The sequence below is a fragment of the Myotis lucifugus genome, unplaced genomic scaffold (genome assembly GCF_000147115.1).
Source record: "Myotis lucifugus unplaced genomic scaffold, Myoluc2.0 scaffold_0, whole genome shotgun sequence".
NCBI classification, from domain to species: Eukaryota; Metazoa; Chordata; class Mammalia; order Chiroptera; family Vespertilionidae; genus Myotis; species Myotis lucifugus.
This window is the reverse complement of record NW_005871048.1, coordinates 11,403,927-11,419,163: the sequence shown is the minus strand read 5'-3', so window position 1 is coordinate 11,419,163 and position 15,237 is coordinate 11,403,927. Positions and strand designations below refer to the sequence as shown.

General features: G+C 41.3%; 1 protein-coding gene across 1 annotated transcript in view; it reads left to right on the top strand.

Moving 5' to 3' along the window:
* LVRN (laeverin) overlaps window positions 1-15,237 on the top strand; it is a 56,938-nt gene that overhangs the window by 5,964 nt on the left and 35,737 nt on the right. The window contains 4 exon segments of the mRNA XM_006081130.3: window positions 9,536-9,613; window positions 9,615-9,676; window positions 10,300-10,436; window positions 13,806-13,932. Coding sequence (XP_006081192.1) covers window positions 9,536-9,613; window positions 9,615-9,676; window positions 10,300-10,436; window positions 13,806-13,932 — 404 coding nt within the window.

The following is a 15,237-nucleotide window of genomic DNA, read 5'->3' as shown; positions in this document are numbered from 1 at the left end:
CTTCAGGGTGGGGGTCCCCACTGGGATGCCTGGCCAGCCTGGGTGAGGGGCTAATGGCTGTTTGCAGGCTGGTCACACCCCCTTCAGGGTGGGGGTCCCCACTGGGATGCCTGGCCAGCCTGGGTGAGGGGCTGATGGCTGTTTGCAGGCTGGCCAAGCCCCCTTCCCCCCAGTGGGACTCTCACCCCATGGAGGTTTGGCCAGCCTGGGTTAGGGGCTGATGGCTGTTTGCAGGCTGGCCACACCCCCTTTAGGGTGGGGGGTCCCCACTGGGGTGCCTGGCCAGTCTGGGTGAGGGGCTGAGGGCCGTTTTCAGGCTGGCCAAGCCCGCCCGGTGACGGAAGCTCCCAGCCTATTTTTTTTTTTATTCTGGGATTTATTTACCTCCTATAATTGAAACTTTGTAGCCTTGAGAGGAGCTCAGAGCCGGCCAGGGCAGGCGGGAGGGAAGCCGCCTGCTCGCTCCAACTCTGTGGCCACAGCTGGCTGAAAGCAGATATCTGGGGTTTATTTATCTTCTATAATTGAAACTTTGTTGCTTTGAGTGGAGCTCAGAGCCCGCCGCAGCAAGCGGGAAGCTTGGCTTCCTCCATCATTGGGGCAACCAAGCCTCCTGCTTGCTCCAGCTCCGTGGCTGCCAGCCGCCATCTTGGTTGGGTTAATTTGCATATCATCACTCTGATTGGCTGGTGGACGTGGCTTATGGCGCAGTGAAGGTACGGTCAATTTGCATGTTTGTATTTTATTAGTGTAGATACTGAGTATATTCACTTCCCTAAAAGTCCTGTTATCTGCCTATTTATCAGCTCCCAACCTCTGGCATTTTTGTTGTCTCCATAGTTTTGCCTTCTCCGGAATGTCATATAGTAGGAATTCATTGTACATATATAATGGCTATATATTATATAGCCTTTTATCATTATGTATTGTGTATACATATATCCTTTTCAGATTGGCTTCTTTCTCTTGGTGATATGCAATAATTGAGGTTTCTCTTTTCATGGCTTGATAGCTCTTTCCTTTTTAGCACTGAATAATATTCCACAGTTTATTCATTCACCTTCTAAGGACATCTTGGTTGCTTCCAATTTTGGCAATTATGAAAAAGCTGCTATAAACTCTGTATGCAGGTTTTTGTGTGGACATGCATTTTTAATAACTTTAGGTAAATACCAATAGTTACTAGATTGTATGGTAAGAGTATGCTTAGTTTTGTAACTATAACCACCAAACTGTCTTCCACCAGCAATGAATGAGAGAGTTCTTGTTACTCCGCATCCTTACCAACATTAGCTGTAAGTGTTCCAGATTTGGGTCATTCTAATAGCTTGTAGTGGTATCTCATTGTTCTTTTCATTTCCATTTCCCTGATGACATAGAATGTGGAGCATCTTTTATGTGCTTATTTGCCATCTGTATAGTTTCTTAGGTGAGGCGTCAGTTTAGGTCTTTGACCCACTTTTTAATTGAGTTGTTTGTTTTCTTATTATTGTATTTTAAGAAATTCTTTTGTATATTTTGGACAACAGTACTTTATAAGATGTGTCCTTTGCAAAGATTTTCTTCCAGTCTGTGGCTTGTCTTCTCATTCTCTTTATATTGTCTTTTGCAGAGCAGATGTTTTTAATTTTAATGAAGTTCGGGCTGTCATGTATTTCTTTCATGGATCATGTCTTTGGTGTAGTATCCAAAATGAGATCATAATATCCAAGGTTATTTAGGTTTTCTTTTCTATGTTATCTGGTAGGAGTTTTATAGTTTTGCATTTTACGTTTATGTGTATCACCCATTATGAGTTAATTTTTGTTAAGGTAGTAGGATCTTTGTCTAGATTATTATTTTTTTACATGTAGATGTTCAATAGTTCTAGCTACATTTGTTGAAGAGACTATATTTACTCCATTGTATTACCTTTGCTCCTTTGTCAAAGGTCAGTTGACTATATCTGGGCTCTATATTCTATTCCATTAATCTATTTGCCTGTTCTTTTATCTATTCCTATTTTACTGAGAATTTATTATGAATGGTTGTTGGATTTTGGCAAAAGTTTTTTTCTGCATATATTGATATGATCATGTGATTTTTCTTATTTAGTTTGTTGATGTGATGGATTAATTGATTTTCTTTTTTTAACTTTATTTTTATTGTTGACACTATTACAGATGTCCCCATTTTCCCTCTGGCCATCACCATACTGTTTTTGTGTCTATGGGCTGGCATATATGTGCTTTAGCTAATTTGCTCACTTTCTTTCATCCAGTTCCCCCTCTCCCTTCCCCTCTGACAGCTGTCAGCCTGTTCCATGTATCCATGCCTCTGTTTCTATTTTGTTCGTCAGTTTATTTTATTCATTAGATTCCACAGAAAAGTGAGATCATAGGGTATTTTTCTTTCTCTGACTGGCTTATTTTACTTAGCATAATTAACCAGTCTTTCATATCTGGGATAAATCGCACTTGGCTATGGTGTATAATTCTTTTTAAAGATTGTTAAATTAAATTTGCTAATATTTTGTTGAGAATTTTTACATCTTTGTTCATGAGAGAAATTGGTCTATAGCTTTATTTTCTTGTAATATCTTTGTCTAGTTTTGGTATTAAGATAATGCTGGCTTCATAGAATAAGTAAGAGTATTCCCTCTGCTTCTATTGGAAACATGGAACAGACTGATGAATCTCAGAGGAAAGTAGGGGGGGAGATTAACCAAAGATCTTATAAGTATACTAGGGACCCAGTGCATGAATTCATGCACCTTGTAAGGAACTGTGGGCCACGAGGCTGTGGTGGGCACAGGGGCGGGTCTTGGCCCATCCTCTGTGCCCTGCCTTGTCCCTCCCGCTGTGGCCCCTGGTCCCCTATCTGCTGGCAGCCCCACGCCTGTCGCCGCTGCTCTCATGTGCTGATGGTGCCGGCCCCGCTTGCGTCCGCTGACAGCGCAGAGCGATTGGGGCCCGGTGCTGGCAGCAGGTGCGAGCAGGGCTGGCGCCGGCAGTGGGTGCAAGCACAGGCGGGACCATGGCGTACAGGAGCAAAGAATTTTCAGTAACCACCAGGGGCTCACCCAGATGTCAGTGACCAGTGCCCTACCTTGGTCTGGCGCCCCTGCTTACTTGCTCCACCATCCCACCATGGCCAATTCCTGCCATGTTCCATGCTTTATCGCCTGCTGCTGAAGCCCTCCATGTTCCACGCGGGCCCCCTGGTGGTCAGCGCACGTCATAGTAACCGGTTCCTCGGTTGTTCTGCTCTTCAGTCTATTTGCACATTAGGGTTTTATATAGATAGATATGCATTATCTATGGACACAGACAATAGGGTGGTGAGGGCCTGGGTTGGGGCAGGAACCAGGTGGAAGGGGACAGTGGTGGGAAAAGGGGAATATCTGTTATACTCTCAACAATATATATATATATACACACACATACACATATAAACTGGAAAAACAAACAAACAAAATGTCCTTATCAGGAGCAAAGGAGTAGGAGCAGCTTACTAGTGTGAAATGGCTGGAGAAAATTTGGATCTTTATTTGGGACGGATTAAGGTGAAAACAGAATGATCAAAATCAATCAATTTGTGTAGGTGTAGAAAGAGCATTCTGAAAATTGAAAGACTTCCCTCCAGCTACTGTTTTATCTAAGAATCTGGCACAACCCTCAGGGTATGACACACAAGAGAGAAGTTTGAGTAATATTAGGAAAGAATTGAGAAGTCTCAACACAAGGTCAGTGAACTCAAGTGCCAGGCACATGATGTCATTGATGTCACAGAGAAAAGAGGTCATTTCATTATCCTATGCAAGTATTGAACCCATACATTTCATACAGCTGATGGTTTTGCCATCAAAGACTTAGATCCTGCATCATTTGAAAACCAGTGTAACCAGCATATTGAAAAAACACACCTCATGGTTCAGTAAAAATACTGCCGTGTTTCTTCCACAGTCCTTTCACAATTTAGTCTCTGGGGTAATCTTTCCTGCTCCTGCATGAATATTCTAGTAGTCTAGAATTTCCTGCTCATTCTTAGGTGGCAGATGATCTGTGGTCACTGAGTGACAAACACTGTCCAGATGCAAAAAATGGAAAATCAATCCAGTCCTGCGTGATATTCAAAACTTTGAACTTAACTTTCTGTCAAATCTCCCTCTTTCTCCCTCCACCCTCACTTCTCCAAGTTTGGCCTGGCTTCAGGATAGAAACCTGCATCAAAGTTGGGGATAGTGGCCCTTCCATTTCTCCACTTCATATTTCTAGTCCTCCTCTTCCATCTTGAGAGCTGCTGTCTTAACCCCACCAGATCCAGTGGGACTGCAGGAGACAAGGAGGGGGTGACACACAGGGAAGTTTTTACTGGAGCCAGTCCTCTTATCATTTCATCTCACTTGGGTCTAGCAGACGCCTTTTCCCCTTGAGATGTCATTTTTCTGGACTCTTCAGAGTTTTCTCACTGTTTTTCTTTCCCCTGCAATTCCCTTGACCTTGCAGGATGTTTTTCTTATTTTTCTGTCCTGATGGTCACTTGTGACTCCTTCCTTAGCCCCTAGACTAGTGATGGCGAACCTATGACACGCATGTCAGAGGTGACACGTGAACTCATTTTTTTGGTTGATTTTTCTTTGTTAAATGGCTTTTAATTATATAAAATAAATATCAAAAATATAAATCTTTGTTTTACTATGGTTGCATATATCAAAAAATTTCTATATGTGACACGGCACCAGAGTTAAGTTAGGGTTTTTCAAAATGCTGACACGACGAGCTCAAAAGGTTCGCCATCACTGCCCTAGACATTGAGTAGTGCATCTCCAAGTTCCTCCAGGTGGCTCTATTGGACAGAACCCAAGACAGTCCCCATACTGGCTCATTCCAAGGAGCACGCATACATCCCTTGCCTGGGACTGACATGGGTCCCAAGGCAGCAGCGCCCTTCTGATTCTGCCTCCAAAGCAGTCAGTTCTCTTGCTTTTCAGATTCCCACCTGGTAGGAGTGAGGCTCTGGCCAATGCCAATTTCAACTTTATCAAGAGTCGGTTGGGCACCAGCCTCTAAGTCTCAGCCTCAGTAAACACATCTACTGCTTTCTGAGGGATCTTCTCCCCTTAGCTCGGGGTGAGAGGGTTGCACCTCCTCCCAACTCCCTGAGAGCAAGAGGGCTTGGCAAATAATGCCATTCCTCCATCCCCAGAAACCTCTTCTCTGATTTTTTTCATTTTCATTTCCTGTCACTTTTTTTCTATCCTTGATATAGCTGAGAAGTCCCAGGGGGAGCCCTCAGGTTCTTGGGAACATTTACTTTGAAAATCTTCATAACATGGTTTGGCACCTTCCTTTGGAATTTTGTTGTTGTTAATCCTCACCCGAGGTATTTTTCCATTGATTTTTAGAGAGAGTGGAGGGGAGGGGGTGAGACAGAGAGAGGGAAACCTCACTGTGAGAGAGACACATCTATTGGTTGCCTCACACATGAGCCCCTACCAGCACTAGGGATTAAGCCTGCAACTGAGGTACGTCCCCTTGACTGGAATTGAACCCGGGACCCTTCAGACCACAAGTTGATGCTCTATCCATTGAGCCAAACCAGCTAGGGCAGAATTTTACATCTATTATTATTGTTGCCTGGTGGAAACTTTAGTTAAGATCCTATTACACAAGTAATAAACAAACATGATTCATGGGCCAATCTTTGAACCACAGTCCAGTGGTATAACATCTGTCTCTACTAAATATTTTGAGTGTGTCATGTAAAAAAAAAATTGGGGACAACTCTCCAAGGAGTCTTATTTCATCTTTGACCACTGTGTTATTTAGCACTTGTTAAATAGAGCTGTAATAGAATAATTTGGAATGAAATACCTTACTGAGTGGATATTTTTCATATGGTGTAGTTTTATCCCGAAGGGCATCAAGTGGTCTTGACGGCTAAGACCTCTTCCAGCACAAGAAAGGGGTAAGCCCACCGGCTGTACAAGAGGCTAGGAAAGAAAGTGGCTTTGCAATCCTGAGCTGCTAGGAGACACACTATCCCAAATTAACTCCCTCACCAGCTGAGCCCTCTAAACCCAGACTTCATAGGCACCATAATAGCATGTTTCAGCGAGGTCTGAAGGGAGGAGAGGGCGGTGGATGGTTCTGTTTTCTGAGGTCAGGATCTCCTTACAGGGTTGCTTCAGTCCAAAGCAGAGAGAAGGGAAATAAATACCAGTCTTTGGTCCCCAGATGTAACATAACCAAATCATATGTGTTGCTGGTTGCTTCTGACCTTTGCAATTATGATTGAGAGCCAGAAAGACTCTGTATTGCAGGGGTTTTCTCCATTTTGTTTGTTTGTATAAAACCAGGGTGGGAAATAGTTGAGTAAAATCCAAGAGCGTTTAATTTCACTTCTCCAGAGACCTGAATATGAAACGGAGAGGCACTTGCTTGGTGTTTGATTTGCTAAACTGGTGAGTCTAAGTGGCTGTCTCTTAGCCTTTTTGAACCTGTAGCCTGTTTTGGTGCTTACCCGTTTCCTGAAAGAGTCTGATTCTCTCCCTCCTCCCCACCGTGCAGCCTCCTTGAGATTTATATGCTTTGTGAAGTTATGGCATCAGAGAAGATGTTATCAAGCTTTAGTTTCTATAGTTTTTGTTGCACAAACAATAGGCATTTGTTGGCCTTCCAAATATATAAGTGTGATTACATAATTGGATGCGCTTTTTCACTCTACATTACACCTTCTCATGCTAATGTATCACTGTTAGTACAAAAGGTCCGGCAATTTCAGAGAGCCCACCGATCTCCTGAAGCTCATGCGTGAGCTCTCCAGGGACTGTTTCTCCCAACCCTACATGACCTCGTGGACTCTTTTTCCATCCTGTTGGATGTCTTTAACACTGTTAGAATCAATTTTAGAGTTGTAACTGGACTTAGTGATCACCTAGTCCCATCTGTGAATTTTATGGACATGGATTCCCAAAGAGTTTAAGCAATTTTCTCCAAGTTACACCACTGTGTTTGCACCACAGACCCTGAGCAAGAACTCAGCTCGCTGAATTCCCTGCTCAATATTCTTTCCACTAGATTTTCAATTGCTGCATCTCCCCTACTTTATCCCATCCCTTTTAAAGATAGCAACCAATGCTACAAAACAAACAAATGTCAGTGTAGCAAAATCTGCAAAACTACTTTGTAGTATTTACATACTAATATCAAGCTGCCTTTATATTATAGTATCTCCAAAGCTGAGAAAATACTTATTCAATGGATATGAACCCACCTTTTTTGCCAAGTACTGTAAATGATACAGAAGAAAAAATACGTAACCCTTAACTTCTGAGAGTTTAAAATTTGTTGGGTAGACAGACATGGTTCATATTCAGCTTGTGGTCAACTGTGACCTCTGGAACCTTTTAAAATACATTTGTAATTAGTGATTTCCAGCCCTCCACCACTACCCTATAACTTATTCCTCCTTGAATTCTTCTGTAGTTCATTTATAGCAAGAACAATTTGTGAGATTGGAAGGAATATAGAATAATTCAAAGATCATTTGTTGGTAAATTTAGTTACTAATAACATGGAAGCTCAAACAACAATAAAAGATAGGTAGTTTTGTCATTTTTTAGATGGGGAAACTGAGGCTCAACAAGAACATGGGACTTGTTCAGGACTGCTCACTTGGTAGTAGATGGAGCGGAGTCTTGTAGCTGAAGTTGCTAGTGTTAGGCCCATAGGCCTCATTCCAGTCCATGCTAGCAAGAGTATAAGAAAGTGGGGAAAAGCAAGTAGGGCAAAATAGGCTTGTTAAAAATTGTATTTTTGGCCCTAACTGGTTTGGCTCAGTGGATAGAGCGTTGGCCTGCAGACTGAAGGGTCCCAGGTTCGATTCTGGTCAAGGGCGTGTACCTTGGTTTCGGGCACATCCCCAGTTGGGAGTGTGCAGGAGGCAGCTGATCAATGTTTCTCTCTTATCCATGTTTCTAACTTTCTATCCCTCTCCCTTCCTCTCTTTAAAAAATCAATAAAATATATATTTTTTAAAAATTGTATTTTTGTCACAGTGAGGTTATGAACACATCAAATTAGTTGACTGTGAGAAGCTTTTGAACATGCCAACTTTTTTGTGTGTCCTTCCTAAAGCTGTGTGAATTTCTATGTGAGCAGGGGCCTTACCACTACAGGAGGAATCCACAGAGGTAGGCAATGGATGGGCCATGCTCTCTCGAGATACTTTTGTTTAATTCACGTCTCACTTACCTAAGAATGGGGCCTGAAGCAAGAGTAAATGCCAGAGACATTTGGTCTCAGGACCTCAGGAGAGAAAAGGAATATAGCCTCCACGATTGTTATCTAAAAACTAGTGGCCCGGTGCACGGATTTGTGCACATTGAAAGGAAATTAATTAGAAGAAAGATTCGTGTGGTAATTACATTACTGCAAAAAATTACATGTCAAAATAGTATATATGATATAGTATTATAAAATTAAATTAAAAATTATTTTAATAGTAAATCAGACTCAGGGCCAACAGTGCCCCAGTAACAACATAACCCACGGCCTAAGGTGGAATCGCACGGGCCCTACGAGAAATGGGGCTCCCTCCTCTCTGGTTCCGGAGTACGTCACCCCAGAACTGCCGCTGCCAGGTCAGCAGCTCCTGCATTGAGTGTTTGCCCCTGGTGGTCAGTGTGCATCATATGTACCAGCTGGTCGGATGGCCAGACAGTTGGATGGTCACTTAGCCTTTTATATATATAGATAGGTTGCCAGGTCAGGAGTCTGGGAAAATGGGACAACGAGACTGCAGATTTATTCTGAGGAAAAGGTTGTTTGCTAGGACCCACCTGTTAGACTCAGGCAGTTTTTACAAGGGTGAACTTTGTTTGCTCAGGGTACTCTTGTCCCTAAGCTTTTCCCTATAAATCACTAGTGCACAGTGGGATAATGTCATTTTTTGTAGTTTTCCATTGAGATTGGGGGAAGGAGCAGTAAGGGATTTGATCAATCTATCCATATATAGGATAATTCAAAAGTAAAATGCAGGTTGTTTTGTATAAGCATTTACTTACATTGTTTATCCCTCAAGAATGTTCAAAATAAAACATTTTGTATGTTTCAACCAGGAAGAAGAGGGAACATGTGAGCAAAAGATAAAAATATAGACATGTTTCAGCTGATTTGCATTTCAATGGAAGATAAAAGCAATAGACCATTCCCAAAACAATAATTCCATTTTAAAAAGTACTTGGTTTTCAAAAGCCTGGCATTGCATATTTGTTATTTTTGTTCCTATTTTGTTTGTAAAAGGTTTTAAAGGCATATGATGTAATGAAGTAAATATTATTTTGTGGTTGAAAATTAAATAGTTCTTTTGTATTTTGGTCTTGTGAGAATTGCAGTGTGTGTGTGTGTTATGGGGAGGGCAGCAAAGGAAATGAGGGGAAAACATTATAGCTCCTTCCTGTATATAATTATAAGCCATAATACCTCAGTAGTTTTTTCTCCCACTAGTTTGAGATAAAACTAAATAGATTTTCCCCCAAAATGTATTTTAGGGCCCTGTTAGCATCTCAGATGGAACCAACATTTGCCAGGAATGTTTTCCCTTGTTTTGATGAACCAGCTCTGAAAGCACTTTTAATATTACAATTTTCATCATCCGAGTTATGTGGCTCTCTCCAACATGCCAAAGCTACGTAAGTAATGTTTCCTCTCTCTCTCTCTCTCTCTCTCTCTATATATATATATATATATATAGACAAATATATATATATTGACAAATGCATATATATATATATATATATAAACTCTGTAATAGCTTTTAAATCAATAGCTTTTCTATGCAATATGCTGGTAGTGTATTATAGTTAGGAAGATCAGTCACATGGGATATGTGGCGGCACCCACATTTTGGAGATAATAAATCCTGTTTCTTTTTTAAAAGTAAATTTATTGGGGTAACATTGGTTAATAACATATAAGTTTCAGGTATACAGTTTTATAATACATCATCTGTTTATTGCATTGTGTGCTCACCACCCAATGTCTAGTCTCTACATGGGGCCTAACTTAGAGTGCTCATGGATGTGGCCCTCAGTCAAGACCAGCTACTCAACATACTAATTCAGGACTAAGATGCTGTCCTTAGGTCTTCCCAATGTGGTCTTGATAAGTTAGGGTTAGAGAAATACAAACTGCTAGACTGTGGGACATAGTTGGGAAGAAGTAGCCAGGTGACAGTCAACTTGACAAATTAATTTAAAGGTAGATATTGTTACTTAGGTTTATGGTGATTTTGGACTAAAATAAATTTCTCCAGGTCAGTCTGAAAAAGATGTGAATGGAAGCAAATGGACAGTTACCACCTTTCATACCACACCCCGCATGCCAACTTATTTAGCTGCATTTGTCATATGTGACTATGACCATGTCAACAGAACTGAAAGGGGCAAGGAGGTGAGTAAGGAAGTGTCTCCAGGTAAGGGTATCTTTGTACGGGCTGCAGAGTGTTCATCCACTCTCTCTGCATCTGGGAGCGTGGCTACAGATCCCATCGTCCCCTCCTGGTACTCACTCCAACTTTTTCCAAGTCCTTTACAAGCTCTTAGTGTGGCTTTGAGGAATGAAACATAATCCCCGCTATAGCTCTGTGGAGGGGTTTCCATGGAAGGCTACACACTAAGTCCACTCAAGGCAAGTTCAGAGCCCCCTCTTCCCAGGCTGTTGCTGCCTTTCAGAGGACAAGGGAGAACAGGGAGAACTGACGTACTAGCGCCTTGAAGCTCAGGTTTACCTGTTGTTTACCTCCCTATAACTCAGCTTTGAAGCTGAGTGATACTCAGTGTGGCACAAGCATGACCCAGCTGGGAACAGTGCTGTGGCTGAGATGGAACGTGCAGGTTAAATACCATCCCTGCTGAGAAGCAGGGCTGTTGGCTTCCTCAGCTCTGCAGCTCATAACACTTCTCCAGATTTGTATAAAATAGGTGCTCTGTCCTGAAATACCTAGTTTTCTCCCAATGATATCTTCATTACATAATAATCCTTGGGGGAAGTACCCAATACTTTGTATACTGGTTCACTCTCTATGCTAGAGTGTGGAGGCAAGTAAGGCCACTGCTGTAGTCCTGGTTCTTTCTGGTCAGACTGACTTCATTGGGCTGAGAAAGATTCGGCCCTACAGCTGGCTGAGGCTCTCTCTTGGGCTCGTACTTTGTCTCCTACTTGTGGAGACAAGGAAGCTGAAGATGAGCCAAGTCTGTCATCAGGGGGAGAATCACTCATAGTTACTCCTTTTGCACTCCTAATGATGAATTGGAAATACCGTGCTGGATGCAAACAGCGGCTCGTTATCTCCCTCAGCTCTTGGCTCCAGCCTGATTTTCTGGATTGAATAATCACCGGTAAATCCTTGATGTTCACAGATATAACATTGGCCACGTCAAACCTTCATGACATCTATATTCATCAATATACTCAGGCACGATTTGAAAGCACACGCTTTGTGTCTGACATGAAGGAGTGGGCTCCAGAGCACACGAGTGACCCAAAGCGCTCTGTCAGCATCCACATCTCAAGTGGCTTGTTGCTCTCAATGCTACTGCACAGCGAACAAGTCTCAGAAAAGCATCAAATCTGTTCCTTAATGAAAGATTCCCCCTAAAAGAAAGCCAGCTGCCATAGAAGCAAAGAGGAAATGCCTAAGAAAGTAATGTTGTCAGCCAGAAAGTTGAAATTTGGGATGAGTTTATCAGTGGAATGTTGCATTTGGCTAAGGCTCAGTGTTACAATGAAGGGGTCCTGTATACTCTACAGGAGAACTAGAATGTACCCTTGGAATAACGCCAAGATTGTATAAAAATTACTCATCAAGTAGGAGAAAACTTAGTGAAATTGAAAATGTGATTAATGTGTGGCATGAGGATAAACATAGGAAACACAGAATTAAGGTTGGAGATAACACATTTTAAGTAGAATTTAGCACACATGGGTATGCGCAAAGACATTCCTCTCTCTTAGATGCTGAGGTTGGCTGTGTATCAGGAGGGCCACACAAGAACACATTCGTGGACTAGCTATGGTTTTGAAGGAACTTTATGGCTACATCTCCAAGTGCTCCTTGCTGCTCTACCTGGGCCACTCACCCCTCACACCCAGATAGAAATCTCCATTATTTGCCTGCCTCTTGGCTTATGGAATGGTAGTTGATAGGAGGAGCTTTATAGACTAAAAATTAACATAGAGACTTTAATTGTTATTGCCATTATTTTCCAAATAATTAAATGAATTAAAATGCATTCATTATCTTGAATGTGGGGAGAGGAGATGGTTCTTTTCACTCAGTAGTGTGCGCTTTGGGTTAGTAGTCTTTCTGTTGATGCAAAAGTTAGAACTAGAGTTGGGGAGGGTAAGTTTATTGTAGAAGTAGGGCTGAGTCCTGGGCCCATTTTCCCGAGGGTAATGAGACCTCGGCAGCAAGGGGAAGGTTGGAAGGAGTCAGGGGATCAGTGCAGAAGGCTTCAAAAGCAGGTGGTTACATGCTGTGAAAGGGGAGCATTCCTGAAGATCTCACATAATTCAAAATGTGTGTGCTTCAAGACACATTTTTCTAGCAGAAATTAGAGCAAAGTAAAGTGAATGTGTTCTTGAAGGGCAGTAATTTGCAAATATTGTTATGCTGTTTTTCATTTACTTAGCATTTTCCCTAATGTTTTGCAGAGAGATCTTTCTCAAATTAACTGTACTCACATCAGTACAATTATTTTAATTTCCTCTGCTTTTCGTTTCAGGGTTATTGAGTTTCATACATGTTCTTTAACATTAACACTAGCAACTCCATTAAAAAGTGCTTAGATGGCATTGTTTTGGGGTATAAAATAATTTCATATTAAAATAATAATCAATGTTAAAACAACAGTAGTCACCAAAATTATGCAAAAAAATTCCAAGTGCCCAAACAACATGGTTACATTAAACTAATAAAACATGGCAGGGATTTCTTTTTACCTCCTATATATATAAACAGAATATAATTTACTTGCTTCAACAACTATAAAATCATAAAACTTTTGATGAACTTTTTAAAATCAGGGAAATTACCGTATTCTAAGTTTTGAAAGTAAGATGGGACTATTAATGTTTTCATTAACAAACCATTTTAAGTTGGCACGATTCAAATTTGTTTAATGTGTACCATACTGTATAACCCTCACTAACCACACAATTCTTTTTTGGGACATTGGAAATATGTCTAGAACCAGGAAATAAGGGCCCAAGGTGCCCATTTACTCTCTAACATAGAAGCTACATTTTCCATGGGGGTAGGCACAGATTGTTTTGGGGTGACAATAGTTATACATATTATTGCAAAAGACTGAAATAACACACTTTTGGGGGGAGCCACTGTTCACAATTCAGAGAAGAGCGTTCTGGGCTTTTCTCAGCGTGCATAAGCATTTAAATGTTTTGTTATGTCGCTTCTTGTGAAACAGTGTGACTTTGGCTCTAGAGTCTAGAGCAGTGGTTCTCAACCTTCCTAATGCCGCGACCCTTTAATACAGTTCCTCATGTTGTGGTGACCCCCAACCATAAAATTATTTTCGTTGCTACTTCATAACTGTAATTTCACTGTTATGAATCGTAATGTAAATATCTGATATGCAGGATGTATTTAGGCGACCCCTGTGAAAGGGTTGTTTGACTGCCAAAGGGGTCACGACCCACAGGTTGAGAACCGCTGGTCTAGAGTATCAGGGAATTGGAGCAAGCAGGCTGCCACTTTCCAATACTGCTTTTTCTCATAACTGCTCAATTGTTTTTATGTAGATACGCATCTGGGCTCGGAAAGACGCCATTGCAAATGGAAATGCAGACTTTGCTTTGAACATCACAGGCCCCATCTTCTCTTTTCTGGAAGATTTATTTAATATTAGTTACCCTCTTCCAAAAACAGGTGAGTCATCTGCCCTTCCAATGCTGTTGTTTTCCTTTTATGGGGCCCTGGGAGGAGATTGTATCCAGATGAGCCTCCAAGGACCCACTGTCACCATTTAGCTGCTATTTTGGGGTTAGTTTCATCCCCTCCTGAAAACATGAAGGCCTGTCTGCTCTTCCTTCATGTGGTGCCCTGTGCCCAGCAGGTTTTCAAGGAGCTCTCAGGCTTTGGATCCCTCGCTAGCAGCCTCACATCATCCAGACCCTGTCTTCTCTCTTGCATCCAGTACTTTTCTCTCATAATGCAAGTGTGCAATGCAATGCTCTGGATTCTTTTAGCAGGCCTGCGTGAGTCACTCAGTTCCCTTTAGTAAGGTTTTGTTGGTTTAAAAAAATATTCTTTAGTTTTGAGTCATTGGATTAGGATTTAAGAGTCCCATCTGTGAATTTTTGCTATATATAATTGGAATCATGTGTGAATATAATATGATTCTTGAGGAAATATGTAAACATTTTATCTCTCATAGATCTATACAGTATGTCCTTAAAGAGCCACTCAGCTTAGAAAGTTGTTCAATGTTTTTATTTTTCTCTCTAGAGTGAGGGTATCATGTAAATGTTTTTTGTTCCTTTGTCATGCATTGGTGGTGGGATGGGAGTGGGTGAAGGAAAGGGAAGGTTAGAAGAATGGGAAACTTAGGCTAAGGCAACTAAGTTTGATCCAAGATAATAGAGCATTATCTGTGGAGGCTATAAAATGACCTGGGTACACACTTTACTACACACTATCAACTTCAACCTTGTATAAGGCCAACTTAAATTATTGAATTTAGCACAGCATAGAACATTCACTGGACAGATGTAGCACAGATTATACGAATGAGATTTCTTCTAGTAGCAAAAGAAAATTTAAAAAACTTTTATTGTTCTTCTAGTTACAAAAGTAATAAATGATAACACTGTAGAAAATTTGGAAAAATAGGGGAAAGCACACACACTTAAAAGAGAAAAAAATCTCCTGCAATGCTGCCACACAGATATAACCATGGCCGGCATTTGGGTATATCCCAGTGCCTGCCAGTCTGGATCTCTGTCTTTCTCTGTTTGCTTCTTTGTTTTTTTAACAAAATGTATCGACATAATCCAGATAACTAAATATTCTTTTTTATTGTATTTAAAATATGTTTATTATTGATTTCAGAGAGAGAAAGGGAGAAGGAGTGAGAGATAGAAACATTAACTATGAGGAGTATCATGGATTGGGTGTCTCCTGCATGTCCCCTGCTGGGGATCGAGCCCACAACCCTGTACACTGCCTGAAATC